Raw genomic sequence first — 20,857 nt, forward strand, 5'->3', positions numbered from 1 at the left:
AGGACCACGCAGCCAGGTAGGGTCCCGTGGCTCTAGCCAAGAATCAGTGGCTGCTGGTTCTGGAGGGGATGCTGTATTACACACGTGGGGAGCATCAGCTTATCCACACCACTGTTCTGGGGGGCTATGAGAATTGCCCCCCTTTGTCGTGAAAAAGTGCCTTGTGCAAAGTCAGAGGGGGAACCAAGGTGTTAAGTCCAGGCTGCATGAGTGTTGCAGCCCAGTGCCCAGCATGGCCACCCCATATACCTGTCCCCCTGCCCTCTTTGGGATGGCCCGTCAGGCTGCAGCTCCCAACACCGAATCCCACAGGCACAAGGGGGCTTGAAGGGGCTGAACGCCCCCACCTGAGTCCCAGGGTCTTGCCTGGCCACTTCTGGACAGAAGACAGGTCGCCAGAGCTGGTGGTCCCGGGCGGCTTCCCCTTGCCCACTCTTCTCCAGGACACAGGACCAACGTGCAGGGACCCTTCCCTCCCACCCCGTGAAGCTGATGAGCAGAACTTGAACTTGGAAGGGAAGAAGGAGGAGAAGCAGGCAGACCCTGTCTCCTGGCAGCTGCTGGACCACCCACTCTGGGCGGGTCCTTCCAGAGCGAGAGCTCACCCCTCTGCCAGGGGTTGAGGCGTGCAGGTACTCGGTGTGGATCGCATTTTGTGAGCCTCGGTTTACTCCTCTGGAAAATGGGGGAGTTGACAGAAGTTGCTGTCTCAGAGGACGGCTGTGAAACACAGGTAATCCGTTCACAAAGCGCCTGGCAAGCTCTCATAAGAGCTCAAGAGAGCCTTAGTTAGCCAGGAGCAGGGTGGTGAATGTGTGCCAGGGTCAGGGGTCAATCTCAAGGGACCTGGAGCACCCGGGGACCGGCTAGACATGCGAAATCTCAGCCCCAACCGGACCTACTGGGGTGGGGTCTGCCGGTTGGGGTCCAGCAAGCCCCGCAGGCGATTCCGACCCATCCACGGCAGGGTCCCTCAGCCTCAGCAGGGTGGACACTCGGGGCTGGACCATTCCCTGGGGTGGGGGCCGACCTGTGCATTGTAGGATGTGGACAGCATCCTTGGGCTCCGCCCACCAGAAGCCAGGAGCATCCTCGCAGCTGTGACCACCAGAAATGGCTCCACACCTTGTCAGATGTCCCCGGCGGGGGGGGGGGGGGGGCAAAGTCACCCTGCGTTGAGGACAACTGACCCAAACTTTGAGAACCGCCGCTCTACGGGGCACGAAGCCGACTCCCTCCCTCGAGGATCTTACAGGGGAACTGTGTTTTTTTTTTTTAATTTTTTTTTTAACGTTTATTTATTTTTGAGACAGAGGGAGACAGAGCATGAATGGGGGAGGGTCAGAGAGAGGGAGACACAGAATCCGAAGCAGGCTCCAGGCTCTGAGCTGTCAGCACAGAGCCCGACTCGGGGCTCGAACTCACGGACCGTAAGATCATGACCTGAGCCGAAGTCGGCCGCTTAACCGACTGAGCCACCCAGGTGCCCCAGGGGAACTGTGTTTAATGACAGTAACCCGCAGGGCTGGAGTTACCAGCTAGATGCTCCTTAGGGAGCAAGGCACTGTTTTAGTGACAAGGAAACAGGGGCTTCAAGGTTCAAGGACATCTGGCTCCTAAGACGCAGAGCCGGGGTTCAGCCCAGGCCCTCGGGCTCTGTGACCCTTATCCCACAGCCCTGCCTGCCCCTCCCGGCTGTCTCCCTTCCTTCCCTCCCCAGCTACACCTCTCGGTACAGTCCCCTTCCTTGCAAAGCTGACCCATGAGGCTCTGTCCACTTGGACCACCCTGGGGGACTTGCTTTCATGCCTGGCTCTCCCGGGGCCACCATAAATGGTCTCCCCTTGACCTGTGCCAGCTGGGGAGGGCCCGAGGGGAGAGCCCAAGTTAGACTGCTCTGTTTCCCCTTTATTCTTGGTTCCCACCTGCTCCCATTAGAATCGGCTTAACAATTGATTTTTTCTGTGTGAGTGTCCAGCCAAGGGAGTGGGAGGGGACCCGGAACCCCACTCCTAAAAAGAAGGGTGGGGGGCAGCCCCAAGTTTAAAAATCTCACCACAAATGGCGATAGAGAGTCCTAAAAGGTTTGACCTGGTCACCATTTTTCAGGGACTCGGGAAACACCACCCCAAAGTCAAGATGGTTGTACAGACTGAGATGCTCCAGGAGGCGTGCTTTGTAGAAAGCTCTCCCGGGGGTGGGTCGGGGGCAGGGGAGCTGGTTTAGAAAAGTCCAGCCAGGGCGCTGAGTGGTCATGGCATGTGCATTCTATGGGCACCTCTGGGCCATCTCTAGGCCAGACCCACCGAGGGGGCCCAGACCAGACCCTCCTGCAAAGGGCTCACGTCACAAATCACAGCAGTGTGACAATGAAGTGACAAGAGCTGAGACACAACAACAAGGACAGAGAGGGGCTTCACGCAGCGCGGGGCGCCAGGACGGCCGCCCAACAGCGTGGAAGAAGGCACTGGATGAGACGGGACGCGAAAAAGTGGAAAGCAGGGCTCAAACGGGTAATGAGCACAAGCGTGGAAAATACGAATTCGTGGAAAAGACCACAGGCATGACACGGTAGTCACAGTGGCAGAAGAAGAGGGTGGGGGGCCCCAAAAAGTGGTTCTATAACTTCCATAACCACGTGGACACAAAAACGGCAGTTGCCACAGATGATTACCCCAGGGGTGCCCGCTGTGGACCACACCGCCGTGTTGTGTCAAGGCCTTCACAAACCTCGTCTATAGGGCAGGAATGGATTTCTTCTGAGTACAAATGAGGACACGGGACGGCGGGGTGGGGTGGGGGGGTTGGGGGGTCAGTGGGCTCGCCCTGGAATCCACAGCTTTCATGGCCTAGGAAGGCTCTGTTTTCAGACAGGATACTCTCAGGACAGCGCTGACAACTTCCCTCTCTCCTGCCCTGCCTTCTGCTCTCCACCTGTCCCCTCACCACCATCACCAGCCACAATGGCCCCACCAGTACCTTCAACCGCCATTTTCATGCTTTGACCCCAGGGTCTCTAGATCCGAGCCCGCTTGAGGAAACAGATCCCCAGTGAGCCATCTGGGGCCACTGGAGACAGGGTTGCGGCTGCGGACTTGACCCATTTGCTCGGAGGGCTCTGATTTCCCTGAGCCAGGTGTACAAAGTCAAATCCAGCCCCCCCCTCCCGCCCCCCCGCGACGTCCTGGGACAGCTCCACCCCAGCGGACTCGGGTGGCTCATTTGACTTGCAGCATTCCATCACCGACAAACTTTGCTAAAGAAATGACCACCGCCGACAGCAGGGACAACGCCAATAACAACCGCCATCTGTCACGAGGGTGACAGACGTCAGCTACCGAAAGCCCCTGCCAGGTGTGGAGGCTTTACGGATAGATATCCTCTTACCTGAACAACCCCACGAGGCGGGGGCAAGATTCCCTTCCCTTCGATAGATGAGGCATTTGAGACTCAGGACAGTGGAATAACTTGTCCGGGTGGCAGGCGATGCTGGGAGGGCACTTCCTGTGATGGGGTCAGAGGTCAGGCAGGGTAGGAGTTCCACCCGAGGGTCTCAGGGACAAACGTGGGGCAGGTGATTCAGAAGGGGGCCTGGGGCTCCGCGACACGGCGCAGGGAGGGAAAAACGGAGGCACCAAGATCGCAAACTGCAGCATTAAAAGGTCCTTAGAAATCACAGTCTGCCTTCGTCCTGCTGAGTCAAAATAGAATGCAGGCCACACAAATTACGTTGTCACCTCGAGCAGCCGTGTTACAGAAAGTCAGACAACACAGGTAAAATTCATTTGAACGGTGTGCTTCATTTAACCTACTGTATCCAAAGTATTTCCGACGTGTAACGTGTATTTGAAAACCGTTAATGAGACGTTTTACATCCCTATGAGGACGTAGTGGGCCTTCACACTTTGTGCATGTTACACACGTCCATCTGGACCAGACACAAGTCCCCGGTAGTCACATGACTGGTGGCTACCACGGGGGACGGCACATATCCGGGCCCTTGGGGGACACTGCGGATACTGAGGTCAAAAGAAAGAGACCGAAGGGGGCCAGAGCCACCCATGCTTGTGAACCGCCTCGCCGAACCCGACTTTGGCAGGAGACTGGTGTGGCTTAGTGGGAGGGGCACAGGTTTGGGAGCAAGAAATATCCTGCCACCATAACGAGCTGTGTGACCGCGAGCCTGGTACTCGACCTCTCCGAGCCTCAACGCCCTATACGGAAAATGAGCAGTTCTCCTCCTCGTCCGGCTTACGTGTGAATGAAATATAAAATACCCAACGGAGTTCTTGGCAAGTGTTAGGTAATTAATCCGGGGACACAACGGGGATGCAGGTGGTGAATATATTACCACCACCCTCGGCCTCGTCATCTAGGCCGTAATCCCTCCCGACGCAGAAAAACGGCCCTTGAACGGAGCAGCCCCTCCTAGTGGCTCTGCCTGGCCTGGGACAGGGGCAGGAGAAGGAAACGAGATGGACAAGGGGAGAGGAGAGAACACACCCCACAAGGCACCAGAGTCTCAGTGCTTGCTGCGCCCCAAAGCACACAGAAGAGTAAGACAAAGTCCACCCCAGCTCCACGGCCCGGCACCAGGACCGATCTGTGTCCCATCAGTAGTGGGGAGCAGGTCTTTGGAGCTGAGCCTGCTTGAAAGGAAGTGAATCGCAGACCTTTTGATCCCTCAGATGATGGCTCAAAGCCCCATCAGCTGTGCCAAATGGAAAAGATCCAGAAGCCCCAGGGCCAACACAGCACCTAAGGCCATCGTTGTCGGCTCACGTTGGCAGAGCTGTGTCTGTGAGCCATGCTCCCGCCACCCCAGCCTCTGGATTACTTGTCCCCTCCGCACAAAATGCTCCTCTCCCCGCTTCCATCTGGCTAATTCCCATTTCAACTTAAAATGTCACTTCGTCTGAAAGTCCCTCATGGCATCTCTACGGGGTTCCCTTGTTGACGCTTAGAATAATCTCCCGTCATTATACCCCAATGGGACCATGGGAATCGACTCCCTGCCACGGGACAGGGGTAAGTCAGTACCTCCCTGGTGCCCGGGAGAGTGCCTGACATCGAGCAGACACTCAATAAATACCTTCTGGGCGCTCTCCTGGCATGAAGTTAACTCAGGAACCAGTAGAACGCCGGTTGGTTTGACGCGGAGAGAAGATGGGCAGTATTTTAGAAAACAGAAATACAAGTTGCAGCACCGGTGCCTGATGCCATACGTAATTTTCCACGGAATTATCCAAAAGGGTCATGGGGTATTGGATCACTTTGCCGGATTCTTCCAACAGCTGGAGAGAGCTTGGGTCAGAATGGACACGATTCACGGAATGACTGTTACGTCAACTATTGATTTTCCGAGAGCCTCAAAGCTGGAGCCTCACATCAAAGAGTCTTTTGAGTGAGGGGCACGGGTCGTCACCGCCACTCTTCTGTGTCCCCAAGTGGAGACAGCTCGGGGGAAGCACGGCTTCCCCCTCTCATTTGCAGACACGTCACCCTGTTAGTCTCAGATGGGTGGCTACCACTCCCGGGTAGAAGCGTGGAGGAAGATTTTGCCGGTCCCATGAGCAGCGTTTCGTGGGCTCAGTCAAGGACGTGAAACCACCTGCAACATATACAGCATCCCAGCCAAAAGCCAATAGTGTCCCCCCGGCACTCACTCACTGAGGAATTCTGGCCCCAAGCCAGCCTAGGAGGCCATGTCCCCAGGGAGAAACAGTAAGAGAGGGAAATGAGTCAGAAAGGTCGCTTGATTACTAATGAGCACCCACCAGCACTGCCCCACTCTGGGCCCTTTTCTCACCCAGGCCAGACCAGTCACCTTCTGAACGCTCCGGCACGTTCCTGCCTCTGCACCTAGGCTCATAACAACTTCCTCACCGCCCTCCCCCCCCACCCCGGCAGAGGTCATCTCTGCTCATCTCCACTGACCTCTAAATCCCTTCCCAACACAAGAGGCTGCCCTAGGCACCTTGCTGAATGGCTCAGCCCCGATCACGTCTCCCATCTCCAAAAGATCCCAGGCCTCCAACTAGAAAACTCACTGAGTGCCTGTCAACCACTGCCCTGTGGCTCTTCACCGATCCCAAGTATAGACACCAAATCCGAGCTTGAAATGTGGACTAAGTGATCAATCCATTCCCATCATTCAGTGGAACCCCGTAGCAAAATATCCGCCAGCATACCCCCCTCCCAAATTGCTCTGTAAAAGAAAGAACACATTTCTTTAAAAAGTCCTGATGAGGGGCACCCGGGTGGCTCAGTCGGTTAAGCGTCCGACTTCAGCTCAGGTCACGATCTCGAGGTCCGTGGGTTCGAGCCCCACGTCTGGCTCTGTGCTGATATCTCAGAGCCCGGAGCCTGCTTCCGATTCTGTGTCTCCCGCTCTCTCTGCCCCTCCCCTGTTCATGCTCTGTCTCTCTCTGTCTCAAAAATAAATAAACGTTAAAAAAAATTTTTTTTAAATAAAAATAAAAATAAAAATAAAAAGTCCTGATGAGGGTTGGGCACTCAGCATTCATGACTTCACTGAATCCTCCAAAAAAAAAAAAACCCTGGGAGGGCATTACTATCCTTAAAGTCACAGCACAGGTAGAAAAGGTCGAAACTCCTCAGGGACACACGATGTGGCTAAAGTTCTGCAGCCACAAAGCGAAGGAGCTAAAATTCAAGTTCACACCTGGCTTCAAACACCTCTTTCCACTGGAGACCAGGCAGGCTCTCCTTTCTCTGGTTTTGTTCTTATTCAACAACTATGTTTACTCGATAAGAGCTGCAGGATTAAAACAAAAACAAAAAAAAGGCATCATTTCACGGGGCCTGGAGGGTCACGTATTGACTCCGTCTTTCCCGGTATCTCCAAGGTGCTTCCACAGTGCCCCTCCTCCTGGGTAATCCAACCCACTCCAAACTCTACAAGGTCAAGGGTAGTCGGTCTAGCAGTGTCTGATGGAGGCTCAGGCAGGATAATCTTTAATCTCGCCACGAAGACTGGCTTAACTTTCAAAGCTTGCCACCCGCCAGTTCTCCCCCAGGTAGCCTGTGGCCGTGGGCTTGGGATGTTTTATAAAAGCAGGCAGGGCTCCAACATCGAACGATGTAGAGACCAAACAACCCGTTGCTGGTTTCTCTCTCCCAAGGAGCCAGTACACCCCGTGGGCAAGCACAGGCTCCGGTTCTGAAATTTGCACAACAGCAAGAGCATGATGATTCGCAGGGGGGTGGAGGTCCAGCTAAAACCCCACCTGCGCGGCTGAGAGGGGATTTAGCCTGCTGGCTGGGGATTTGAGACCCGGGAGGAGGTCCACGGCAAGTTGGTTGGAAGAGATCCCTCCATCCCTAGAGCTGCACCCCACCTGGACCCCAGAACCCCCCAGGCCTCGAAACTCTAGGTAACCAGAGTGTGCGGCTGGGAAAACAGCCACCAGGTATGACCAGACCCCTCTGTAATTTCCCTGATCTCTCCCGGTAAACAGGGCTCAGCAGCAGCCTCTGGGGAACAGTCAAAATGGAAGGGAACGGAGCCAAGCAAGTATCCTCACCCTTCAAGCCTTCAAGGCTGGGGTGAATGCCGCATCTGCCAGCTTCCTCCCCGGCCGTTCTGAGATGCTTGGAGAGGCGAGGGGGCGCCTTCCTGCAGAGGACTCGGGCCTCCACTCCACACGGAGGAGGAGTCTGTTACATGCACTATGTATTTAGAGTGTAAACCCGCAAGGACGGGGAGAATGGAAGGAGGGACAACAACAAAATCTCAAAGGGTGGAGAGAAGGGAGACCCGTGGTGACCGATTAGCATCTCAAGACGTCCACACTTTAATGTGGCACCCAGCCCAGTTTACAACCCAGAGGTCTCGAAGGTTCAGGAATTAGTGGTGACAGGTACCTTTGGAAATGGGGTTGGGGCGGGGGGGGATGCAATAAAAAGACGGGGTCCCTTCATCCCCTCCCCCATGTCTCCTGGCAGGTGTCAGTTCCATCCTCCATCAGGCACAAGACTGGAAGTTTGTTCTTCCAAGAGGATAAAGCAGAAATTCTGAGTATGACTTGAGCTGAGGACTGCACAGTGAGTGACTTCTGCACACTGGAAGCAGAGGAGGCCCCTGCCCCCCGCCCTCTTTCTTCTCCCAGCTCTCAGACCCCCACCCCGCACCCCAGCACCCTGGCCTGGACCCTCCGGACGGAAGACTGCAAGACTCAGTCTGACCAGCCAGGAAGGAAGCTCTAAAGATACGGACATAGGGGTTGGTTCCCCATGACACAACCCAGCGGGGCACCCTTGAGAGAGGCTCTGACCAAGAAACCCCACCCCCTGGGCACTGAGCTTTCGCTTTTCAGTCCCCAGCTCTATTTCTTTTAATGTTTATTTATTTGGAGAGAGAGAAAGCGCAGTAGGGGAGGGGCAGAGAGAGAGGGCCAGAGAGAATCCCAAGGAGGCTCCACACTTAGTGCGGAGCCCGATGCGGGACTCAGTCCCACGACCGTGAGATCATAACCTGAACGGAAATCAAGAGTTGGACGCTTAACTGACTGAGCCACCCAGGTGCCCCAGTCCCCAACTCTTAAATATGAGAAAACAATCAAGGGCTATGAGCCAGCTAAACAAAGAAGCCTTTAACATGAAAGCTCCAGACCAAACAAGCCCACATAAGCAAAGAGAAGGGTAGATGTAACATTCACACGCAGCACATCCAAAGTGCACCAGCATGGCTCTATGCCCTTTGCCTCCAACCACTCATGTCATCAGCACAACCTTTGAGGCAGATCTCAATGTTATTACTTTCATTTCACAGATGAGGGGCTTGGAGAAGAACGAGGTTAAATAACTTGCCCAAGGTCACAAAGCAAGTGAGTGGCAGTGCTAGGATTCGAACCAGGCTATTTGGCTCCAGGCCTTGGCCATCACGGTCCATCGTGAATATTCCCAGTGTGTGACAGCAGGTATTGCATTCCTGAAATAAGGCTCCTCTAAAGAATAAGAAAGAGCTCTTGCAAAGTAAAAACGTGGTAGGTTAAAATATGGAATATAAACACTGATGAAATCTCCCAGAAAGTAGAGCAAAAAGCAAAGGGGATGGAAAATAGAAAAGATAAGAAAATTAGAGGATTAGTCCAAAAGGACCAATGTCCAAATAAAAGGAGTTCTAGAAGATTAGAGAAAAACAAAGAGCAGAAATCATGACCCACCCCCCCCCCAAAAAAAAACAGAAAATCCAAGACAATTTCCCAGACAGAAGGACACAGTTCCAGATGGAAATGTGACACTCAGTGATCAGTACAATGCATGAAAAGAGACCACACCCAGGCAGGTCACCCTGGAGTTTCGAGGTGCTGGGGACAAAAAGAGGATCCTATAAACTTCCAGAGAGAATGAAACAGGTCACAGAAAAGATCGGGAATGGCTTCACACTTCTCAACTGCAACCCCAGAGGCTAGAAGACAGTGGAACAAGGCTTTTATGCTCCAAGGGAAAATGATTTCCAACTCATGAATTTGATGCCCAGCTAAACTAGCAATCAAGAATCAGAGGAGAATAAATTCATTTTCCCATGTGCAAGTTCTCAGAAAACTGACCACTCAGGCGCCCATTCTCAGGAAGGAAATGCCCCTGGATTCAACAGACTAAGCCAGAAAAGGAAGGCAGGAAATGGGAGAGCTAACCCAGGAGAGAGGTAAGGGGGCCACAGGTGACAGTGATAGAGCACCCAGGTGACAGCCAGACTCCAGATCTACTGGAGTAGACCAAAGGACCCTGATGTGCTCAAGAAGAGGAAACCGAGAGAATTTTCCTGATGCAGCCAAACAACTTGAGGGGATATCCAGAACACCAACAGAGCTGGGGGGATGAATCAATGAGCACATGTGCCAATTCTAACAGTTTTGAACTCCAAGGAAACCAAAAGTAGAACAGGAAAGGGAGAGCGATCATAAGTCACTACGTGCCTCCGCTCCGAATAGTGCCCGCCTAGTAGTAGCATTGTAAACTCCAGTCACTAATCTTACCAAAATTACGATGAAGATATACCAGGCAGCTGGGAGGACAGGAAAGATCGGAAGTTAAAAGAGGTAAAAAGGAGATCTATATCCTTACCTTCCACGGTCAGAAACCAGAGCCCTGAACCAAAACAAAACCAAACAAACAAAAAATCAAGACAAAGGAATACATGTATGTTATTCAGAGACCAAGAGGAAAATACCAAAATCATCAGCTAAACAATCTGCAAGTCGATTGCCTCTGGGAAAGGGGACAACGTGGGGGAACTGCTACTTTGTTTGCAAACCTTGGAGAACTAGAGTCATGTGTGATTTCGAAAAGGCAAGGTCCAGGGAAACACGTTGAGGGAGGCGTGATGCCACCGAATATTCTTTGTCACCAAAAAGATGCTGTAAGCCTCTGATATCTACAGCTAGTCATTACTAGAGAGTCTGAAACTAAAAACCCTGCTCTGCCAGACTCTGGAGTCCGAACTTTCCCTTTGAGTCTGCAATCACACACTACACAAACGTAAACTGAGCCAAGCACATGCTGAGCCTGGAACAGGAAGACAGACCCTGGGACACAGTGGTGGGCAGGATGGGCCCCAGTGCCCAACCCAATGAGTTTTCTGGTCTACCAGGGCCAACCAGCAGTCAACGAGCCGTCACTAATAACAGATCCCAGTACAGCAGTGCCCACCCTGGGCAAGCAGAGTCTATCAAGGGTAACACTTGACTGATTCCTAGCTTCCCCCTCTGCTAGCCCATCATCAGTCCGTGGCATCATGGCGCCTGGTCCCCACGCCCCCCTCCCCCCAAGCCCCCTACAGGTAAGCCATCACATGCCATTTCATGGCACTTGCCCACAGCAATTCTGGGAACCGGACAGGCCATCATCGGGCCTGCCAACACCTTTGCTACTGGGGCCCAAGGCTTCCAAGCTTTGATTTTCAAGGTATCACTGTTTTGTTTTGTTTTAGATCAGAGTCAAGCTCAAAGGCCAGACCAGCTCTCCAAGGGAGAGTTCCACAGTCCCTTGTGTGCATGAAAGGGAAGTGAAAACCTCGGACAGACTGGCCCCCAGCAAGTGCTGGTGGGGGTGGAGGGTGGAGGGCCACGGTCGGTCTCAGATGGCACAATGTGAAACGAAACCCCAGACATGCTGCTGTCTGGCTGCAGGGCAGGGTCAAGTTTCTGACCTCCTCTGGGCCTCGGTGTCTGCCTCTGTAGAGGGGATACAACCTCAGGGGTTATGGTGGAATTAAAGGCTATGGTAAAGGTGACCTTGCTTTATAATCTGCCACTGCCCTTATCACAACCCATGACGAAGATAACAGGCTGGTTTCCCGTGGCGGCCTCCAGTCAGTCCTGCCATAATTCAAGGTTACAAGGATTTCATTCTGTCAGCCTCTCAAAATGGGACCCCTGCACCCGCTCTTCTCAGCTCTGCTCCCGGGAATCACTAATCAGGAACCGTCAGTTAGGAATTTGGACTCGACTGTGTCACAGTGTGAAGAACCTGGTAGGTACGTGACCATAGACGGCTGAGTCGCTGAGTCCCCTCGGGTAAGGCTCAATACCCAAAGCTGGCCGATTCCTGCCCAACATCCTTGAGCCTGGCTGGTCCAGTTTCCTTCCCGGGTGCCAGGTCAACGTGAGCCCAGCCTGCGGCTTTTAACCCCTGACGGAATGTTACCCAAAGTTGGGAACTGCCAATCAGCCGTTTCCCGAATGCTGTGCTCTCGGGTTCTCAGCAGGCGTCGATATGTCACACGAAGTAGAAGACCGTTTCAAATGGCCCGGACCCACTCGCTCGTGTGTCTCAACCCGACCGGAACATGGAGATTAGAACGGAGACTACAGCTGCCAGAGTGTGTTGAATCCCAAGAACAGGGTTCGTGCCTAGAAGCTGCCGGGATGTCACCCTCTCACTGCCACAGCCATCCACACTGCCCGGGGCCACAGAGCAGAGGATGGGCTCCGTGACATGGTCCCCTGGCTGTGCACAGCCCTGCGTGTATCTCAGATCACGCTGAGATTGCACTGCCTGTGGAGTCTGCAGGCTCAGGCCAGCCCCCTCTCCTGTCCCCTCAAACCCTGTTCTCCTGCCCTCGGCCAGGCAGCCTCCCCAAGTCCCACAGTCAGCTGGTGGCAGCCCTGTGGCCAGAGCCCCGGTCTCTACACTCCCAGCTCGGGCTCGATGCCACCGCCTGGGTGTCGGCCAGGCTTGATAGCCGCCATTTGCAATTCATTCGCGCATTAGTTTCCTGTTGTTGCTGTGACAAATTACCACATGCTGAGTGGCTTCAAACGACACCAATTTATTATCTAACATTTTTGTAGGTCAGAAGCCCGCGATGGGTTTGACGGACTAAAATCAAAGTTCTCAGCGGAACTGCACTCCTTCTGGGGAACTCTTAGGGGGGACTCCATTTCTTCTCTCTTCCAGCTTCTAGAAGCTGCTGCTTCAGCTCACGGCCCCTTCCTGCAATGGCATCACTATGACCTGCTTCCAGTCATCTGCCCCCCTCCCCCTCTCTTTCTCTCCCCCTCTGGCCCTCCTGCCTCCCTAAGGATGCTTGGGATTCACTGGACCCAGCTGGATAATCCAGGATAATCTCCCCATCTCAACGTCGACATTCACTTAATCGCATCTGCAGAGTCGCTTTACCAAGTGAGGTAACGTAACCCCAGGTTCCGGAGATTAGGATGTGACTGTCTTTGAGGGCACGGGGCTCAGCCTACAGCAACACAGCAAACAGTTCCAAAGACCTAATCCATAGTAGGGGCTCACAGGATGAGCCACTCAGGGACCCACTCAGGGGTCTCTCCCGTGTCCAGAGGAAGAGGCTGTGATTTCTGCCCAGGCAGGTGCAGGCGAGATTCCGGGAGGCTGCTCTAGGCCAGGTCGTGGTCATTCTCTGCAGGAGTCATGCAGACAAACGTACAGGGACAAGGACGGGCGGGCCTGGGGTGGGGGTCGGGGGGAGCGCAGCGGGGTCTGGTTCATTCCAGGAAGGACAGGAGAAGGGTGGGGGGGCGGGGGCGGGGGCGAGCACACAGCAGGGCTCCTTCCTGAGGGCAAAGAAGACTGAACCAGGGAAGGATCTTGGGCCGCCCAGATGAACTGGGATTAGAGGTGCTGGAGGCAGCTGGGCAGTGGTCCTAGCAGTTGAGGAGGAGGATGTTGGCAGAGGCAGGTGAGAAGGGAAAGGCCAGAGGACCAGGGCTGACGCGGGAGGGGAGGGCGAGCGGAGGATGCAAATGTGAGGGCTCAGTGACTTCACCACCCAACCGGCAGGGTCATCTCCGGGCCCCTCCCCACCCCCCGCCCCAGTTCCCAGCTACAAGGCCTCAGAACCCTGCTTTTTAAGTATGTCATACCATCGAGGATTAAAAATAGTTTAAAAGAGGAGAGGGATATAAATATCGCTGAGGTTCCTGCCTACATGGAGAGCCCCCCAGGAGAGAGAAGCAGGAGTGGGGCATGACGTCGTCAGAGCCCTAAAGGTCCTTCCAATCAGACCCCCTAGGTTTGCACACCAACGTGACTGCAGGGCTTCTGTAGGTCCCCCTGATCCTCCCGGGCCTGTCCTCGTCCTCGGGGGACTTTGGACTATAATCTCCCGGAAGCAGTGTCTCAGGGCTCGGGAAGGGGAAGAAGAAGAGGAAAAGGTCAGCTGCACGGGCTACTTCCGAGACCACTTCCCTGTGCTCCCCCCCCGACCCCCACCCCGGCCACGATCCTACTGAAGAGCCGACACCCCACCCACCGGCATACACCCCCCCTGCTCCCTGGTTGCACTCTACAGACTGCAGATTTGCAATTACAGAGTTTTCCCCGCCCCCAGCATCCCCCCTGGATTGGGTCTCGCCTCACCCCCAGACGCCTGCAGCACCCCCCCTTAAGCACCCTCAGTCCTAACTGGCTTATCTCAGCCTCGTGATGTGCACTGGGGACTCCTGCAGTGGCCCATTCACCCCTCTGTGCCAGCTCCCCGGATTTCGGGAGGACTCGGTAACTGCTCTTTGGCTGAATGGCCAGGCTTCAAGGACAAGTCCTTTACTAAGGCAGGGCCAGAACCTGCCCCAGGCACAAACCTACCCTCCAGGAAACAAGCCTGGGCCGTTGTACAGGCAACAGGCATCCCCTGCTGATGTCATCCCAAGCATCCCCTACCTGTCCTGTGCCAAGTCTGGGTTTAGAAGAAAGGTCCCTGCCATCCCACTGGAAGCTCTCTGGTTTCCCACGGTCCAAAGATTAAATAACCAAATCGTAAATGTTTTTGGTTCTCTTTTAAAGTTTATTTATTTTGAGAGAGAGAAAGGGAGCACGAGCAGGGGAGGGGCCGAGAGAGAGGGAGACAGAGAGTCCCAAGCAGGCTCGCCCGGCGCGGGGCTCAAACCCACAAACCGTGAGATCACGACCTGACCCGCGACCGAGAGACGGACGTTCAACCAACTGAGCCACCCAGGCGCCCCAGCCTTTTCGGTCTTGTGGGTGCTTCCCCGTCACAACGACGTAGTGAGCGTCGTAGTGCAAAAGCAGCCCTGGACAGTACGCAAACAAACGAGCACAGCTGTGTTCCAATAAAACTTTATTCACCAAAGCAGCCCGCGGGCCAGATTCGGCCTGCAAACCATAGAGTGCCACGCCCCCTGCTCTGATACAATTCATGAGAGAAAAGGAGGGTCCGGTGAGGGGGGACAAAAACCCACCAAAGATTCTTTAAAGCCACATTTGTGATTTGTGATGCCGCCTCTAATTCCTTCTGTGACAGTCTACCACTGTAAAAAAAAAAAAAAAAAAAAAAAAAAAGGATGTGCAGGGAGGGGGTGGGAGAAATAAGAAAAGGTTTCTATGGGAACAGAGAGTTCACTTTGAACGGTTCCATCACTAAAAAGACAATTACTTTCTTTTTCTCACTTCCCCTCTGAAGAGGGCAGACGTGACCTCAGGCTGCTCGGGCAGGACCGTGCCCAGTGCCTCAGCTGTTCCAGTCAAAAGTTAAATGCCAGAGTGTTCCATGGGTCAGGGAGGGCCGTTAATGTAATCTGGGCCTCTTGGGCAAGGGGCCGCGTCCCCAGGGCACTGAATCGAGGCAGGAGCTTGGCCTCTCTCACGAGGCTGCCCACCCCAGGCAGCTCTGGGGGGACCCAATGGCGTGAAGGCCATGGCCACTAATAAGCGTCCCTGCGCCAGGAGGGCAGGATGCCGGGGGGCTCGGAGCCAGTGGGTGGCCGAGGGAGAGGAAACTGGTGGGCGTCCCACCCCAGACCACAGAGGGTCCCGCGTGCCAGGCTAAGGGGCTTGGACTTGACCACGTGAGCCAGTGTGGCCCAGCATTTTTCACATCACCGCGTCCACGGAAAATGATGCTATTATCCTGGGATGGACCGGGGTGCTGCCCTCGGCCCACAGTTTGGCCCCGGAGACCCGCCGAAGGGATTAGCGGGGACGTGCGCCGGGTGGCTGAGTGCTGGGTAGGCTGGAGGAGGTGACACAGGGCCCAGAGCCATAAAGAGGTCACCATAAAGAGGCAAGCATGGGGAGGGCCTGCTCCTGGGCCGGAGCCATCGCAATCACAGGATGGGGGTGGACCACCTGGGGGGGCCGATCTTTCTCACCACACAGGCACCGTCCTGCCCAGAGCCTGCCTTCAGGCTCTCCTGACTTTCCTTCCTGCTCTGTGCCCCGGAGACTCTGTGCAGTCAGGCTTCCTCCTGCTCGGCACTCAAGGTCTGACCGCCAACGCCCTCCTCGGACGGGCCTTCCCAGCTCCCCGCCCTGAGGCTACCAGCTCCTCCCTGGGCGCCCAGTGCACATGACTCATAGAGCTGGTGCCACAGGACGCACGGGCTCCGTCTGACCTGGGTTCACATCCCAGCCCCACTTACAAGCCTGCGACCTCGGGCACGTCATTTGACCTCTCCACTTCCGAAAACCAGCACCCACCTCAAAGGCCGGCGGAAGACATTACAGGTGGCAGTTAGGACCGTGCCTGGCACTCCGTCAGGGGACCGAGCCATCAGACTGCTACCACTTCTGTCTGGAGGTCAGTCCCAAGTGCCCCAAATCGCAGTTCCTATTTGCCAAGCCCGGGCGGGACGGCTTCCCGACCGATTGGGACTGAGGGAGACGCGGAGGCAGGGGAGGGGACGCTGCTCCGGGGGTGCTAGCCAGCAGGGCCCAGCTGGCAGGGGGGTGGGGGGAGGGGAGGCATCGCCCCTACGTTCCCCCAGAGCAGCAGTGGGGAGAGACTTCTGTCCGCCCAGGCCCACCTGACTCCATGCACCCCCCAGCTCCGGGTAACAGGTTCTTAACCAAGCTGTTCTGCATTGCCGGGGTCAAGGTTCACAGCATCAGACCCAACAGGCGCCAGAGCAACGGGAGACAGCCGGAAGCAGGACGGGTGGGACCCCGTCTGGCTTCAGGCTCCTCAAAGGCAGGGACGAGAACCAACTGAATTTCTCGCTGCCTGCACACGGCTCAGTGCTGGGCACACGTTTGCTGAACAGAACAGAAACGTGCTGGGAATTCTGAGGATGGCGGAGGCTTCCTACCGGAACAGGAGCATCCTCCGAATCTTGGCCCAACACCCCCCCCCATCTTTGAGCAATGGTCAGACCTGGTGGGACATCAGCTGGACCCTGAGGTCGGGTCAAAGGGGGAAAGGGGGCAGCCAGAGTCGCCTTGTCATTACGAGAGCACCAGAACCCTCACCACCCACGGCCAGGCCACGAGCTAAGGCACAGGATGGTTAACGGGCCACCTCTAACCTCAGTTCTACCCCTCAAGGCCCCAAGGAAGTGGGGCCACCAGGCGGAAGCTGCCAGCATCCTACAAGTCTATTTTCTCCTCCCTGGAAAGGTCAACGGCTTGGGCCACCTCCGTTTCCTTGAAAGGGACCCTGTGAGGGGGTCACGGGCAGCCTTTGCCCAGAGGGACACCCCCCTGTGCTCTCCACCACCGAGTCCTTGATCTGCAAACACTTATTATGAGCCATCGCCATCAAAGGGAGCATATCAACGAGGGCTTCGTCTGCCCCTGTGTCGGGGACAGCAAGTTGAGTGACAGGCCTCTTGGGAGAGACCGTGCTCTCTATCCAGCTCACCCCGACCTCCAAAGACAGGTCAGGAAGTGTTCATTCCAGGGTTCCGTGGGAGATGATCTGGTGACATCACAGTCCTCTCTGCTTGGACACCTGATCTCCAGTTCAGGGACATAGACGAAGGGTTCGAGGAGCAAACGTGCAGAGGTCGAGACGCCTCTGAGTCAATTTCACTATGTAGGTCCATAGAAAGATGTACACACAGGGCTGTGCTAGGGAACCGATCCTCCCTGAAATGCAGCGTCCTCAAGACTGACATTTTGGAGCAATGCACCTGGCCCCAGGACCACAGGCGTCAAAGCTTTGTACGAAGAATAGGACTGCCTGACCATGCAACAGCTGCCACGGGCAGAAGGAGGCTGGACATCCTCCTTGGTCCCTCCGATTACAGACTCGTGAAATGCCCATGGCCATTGCCACAACAGCTCTTGACTACCTGTGCTGTAAGCAAACGCACAGCTTTAAGCAAACCACCCTTCTGCCTGGGCTCCTCCTGCCCTCCCTTGACTGCCACCCACACGGCGTTCAGATGAATGAGCCCCCCCGCCCCCACCCCGCCCGTGGCCCACATAGCTGGTGAGCCAGACATATCTGGGCCCGGCGACACCCACCAGCTGCTTTGGGCAGAGGCTCGAAGCACAGCGAGCGGGGCCTTCTGGACGTGGCCCTTTGGTCGAGACTTCTTGAGTACCACGGAGACAAGGAGCGAAACTATCTGCTAAGCATCCAGTCAAAAGACAGGGGAGCCAAGGGAACATTGGAGAGAGAGGATGCACCCCGGGCCCCACCTCCTGTCCCACGGCAGCAAAGCCACGGGCCAGCAGGCCAGCGCCTCCACAGCGCAAGCATCCCCCCAGGGGACGGACAGTTTCACAAGAGCCCCACACCGCAAACAACCCAAATGTCCCTGGGCGGTGAGCAGACCAACAAAGTGGGGTGCTTCCAGGCGACAGAAGTGTCCAATGACAAGGAACTAAGTGTTGCCTGGGTCCGGGGCTGGGAGCTAACAGATGCACACGCGGACAACCGGGGAGCTGTTTCAAGCCGTGAAAATGTTCCAAGACTGGATTGTTGGGATGTCTGCCCAACTCTGGAGACTTACTAAAAACTACTGAATGGTAAACTTAAAACAGGTGAATTTTATGATATGTGAATCGTACCTTAATAGTCTACAAAAACAGAAGAAATACAGGCCAGGACGTGGATGAATTGCACCAACATCCCGTGGAGTTAAAAGGGCCAGTTCAAAAGAGTATGGATTGTACTCTTCTGTTTTACGTGACGTTCTAGAGGCAAAACTATAGTAATAAAGATCAGAATAGTAGTGGCCCTGTGTGTGTGTGTCACCTCCTGGGAAGAGCGACGAGGCACCCATCCAGGGTACTGGAAATCATTAACATCTTGATCTGGATGGTGGTTACCACAGGTTACCCGGAGGCAAAAATTTGCTGGGCTCGCACTAAAAATTAATGCACATTTTATACACACACATAGCCACGTAGAAGATGTATACATAATACATATACACACATTTAAAAGTTTACCTTTTAAAATAGCAAAGCCATTTGGATGCTCAAATTATAACTGGCATTGCCTAAAAGTGAGGACAGTTCCCTGGGAGCGGAGAGAAGAGGCCATTCAGTGAACTCCTACCTAACCTTCAGAACCCATCTCAAATTGTCCCCATTCAGTGAAGCCTTCTCTCATCATTCTAGGTATAACTGCTCAAACTGCTGAGCATCCCTTCACAAAAGTCGATCCCCGATCCCCTGTATGCCTGGAGCTGATCTTAGAGCAAGGCAGGAAGTTGTTACATTAAGAATTGGTTAGCATGTGTTTATGAAACACCCACGGACTGCTTAACGCACGCAGACACACGCACAAACACACCACGACGGCCCAAACCACGAGCCATCTCAGCAAAAGACACTAATTCCCACGTCCAAATAGGATGTCAGTTCTGGGGCAACAGGATCCAGATGTGAGGCCTATTATCTAAAGGGATCCAGCCTGATCCTCCTTCTTTCACACAAATCACAGCCAGAAGAGATCAGGGGAACCCAGAGCAAACTCAGGGTCCAGTGTCTACTGTACTAGCCCCCCCCCCCCCCACCACCCTATTTCGGGTCACCTTTGCTTGCACTGTCCTCGCACAGCCTAGGGGTGGAGCCGGTCTAAATGGACTCCCAGGGAACATTCCATCAGGTGTAATGTTTAAACTCTACTGACTACCCCGCCACCCCCCGACTGCACCCTGCCTGCTGGGGCTCCCTACCCTCCAGCAGTAAAGGCAGGCACCTGCTGGCGGGGGCGGGGAAGGACGACACCCCACAGCCTTATCATCTCTCTGTCCAGGTTTCCCAGCTTCTCTCTGCAGCGCCCCCAACCTTGGAATCTCTAGAAGCCCAGGTCAGCCCAGGAAACTGCTAAAGAAAGTTCCCCGGCCCAGCCAGGTCTATGTGTCTGAAGAGAGGCCGGAAGTGGAACTCTAGTTCAGCAAAGCCCACGTATGAAAAGAGAGAGAGGCTGGAACCACACCTCCAGGAAAAGCCGCTTTCTTTGGGCGGGTGGGTGGGTGAACGGGTTACCGGGCGACTGTGGGTGACTTTTTCCCTTTAACTATTGTTGTGCTTTCGAAGTTTCCACAATGAATAAACTCTTAATACACTTCACGTGTGGTGGGAGCCACCCCTAGCCCTCGGGACTCAGTGACCTCCCAAGTTTCTCTTTCACCTTGTGACAAGGTAGCCCGGGTCCCAGCGTCCCGGCCGGCGGGCGGGGCCTGTCGCCCACTCCCCAGTGGAGCCTCGGCCAAGGGAGGGGCCGCTCCCTGCCTCAAAGTGGCCTGAATGGGCTGGGAGCCTGCCGAGCCCGCCCCCCCACCCATCCGTGCCCCTGGCCCCGGGTCCCCGGCCCACCCCCTCAAGCGCCGCCCCCAGCCCGTTCCCTGAGCCTCAGAGGTACTTGGGAGGTGTGCAAGCTCACACACACGCACACGCGCGCGCGCACACACACACACACACACACACACACAGTCGCACTTTCTCCTCCCTCCCTGACCTGGGCCACCGCCCCCAAGAGCCCACACGTTCAAACTTGGCCAAACTCGCAGCAGGGGCTTCAGGGGAGCCGTGACGTCCCCCCAAAGAAAGCGGGACCCCCAACACACACACACACACACACGCACACACACGCACGCACGTGTGCCGCCCCACCCCCTGGGCGACAGCAAATCTAGCCGGGGCGGCCCCGCGGGGGCTCGGGGGCGGCTGTCTCGGCCCCCTCCCCCAGCAAGTGACACGAGCGGGGTCGGCCGGGCGAGGGGCCACCCGACCGGGCGTCGCTCCCCGGGGGGTGGGGGGCGGGAGTCGGGGAGGGGGTGGAGGGGGGGGCCGGGGCGCCTTACCTTGCAGGTTCTGGACGCGGATGTCGCTGATCTGCCCGATGAGCTCCTCGCGCTGGAACCAGTCCCATTCGTGCGCAGCCATGAAGCGCGGGCGGCGGGCCGGGGCGCCGGGGCCGGGCGCGGGCGGCGGGCGGAGAGCCTGGCGGGCGAGGGCGCCGCGGAGCCGGAGCAGCGGCGGCGGGCGGCGGGCGGGGCGGGCGCGCGGTCGGGCCGCCCCCGCCGCGGGCGGGCAGCGGGCGGGCGCGGGGCGGCGGGTGCGGGGCGCCCGGCTGGCGCTCACTCCCCCGTCCGGGGGCGGGGGCCCCGGGGGGGGGGCGAGGGGCGGGGCGGGGCGGGGGAGGGAGGCTGGGCTCGGGCCGGTT

General features: G+C 55.9%; 1 protein-coding gene across 7 annotated transcripts in view; it reads right to left on the reverse strand.

Moving 5' to 3' along the window:
- CLMN (calmin) overlaps nucleotides 1-20,661 on the reverse strand; it is a 111,199-nt gene extending 90,538 nt beyond the window's left edge. For 5 of the 7 annotated variants that reach the window (XR_013555966.2, XM_078447878.1, XM_078447877.2 and 2 more), the window contains exons 1-2: nucleotides 20,496-20,661; nucleotides 3,388-3,504 (exon numbers count right to left, since the gene is read on the reverse strand). Coding sequence is in view for 6 of the 7 variants with exons in the window: in XM_078447878.1 (XP_078304004.1) it covers nucleotides 3,388-3,504; nucleotides 20,496-20,577 (199 nt within the window). In the remaining variant the exon portion in view is untranslated. The remainder of the gene's footprint in view (nucleotides 1-3,387; nucleotides 3,505-20,495) is intronic. The other 2 variants (XM_078447880.1, XM_078447879.1) reach the window with 1 other exon arrangement.
- Between the last annotated feature and the right edge of the window lie 196 nt (nucleotides 20,662-20,857).

The sequence above is a fragment of the Panthera onca genome, chromosome B3 (assembly GCF_046562875.1).
Source record: "Panthera onca isolate mPanOnc1 chromosome B3, mPanOnc1 haplotype 2, whole genome shotgun sequence".
NCBI classification, from domain to species: Eukaryota; Metazoa; Chordata; class Mammalia; order Carnivora; family Felidae; genus Panthera; species Panthera onca.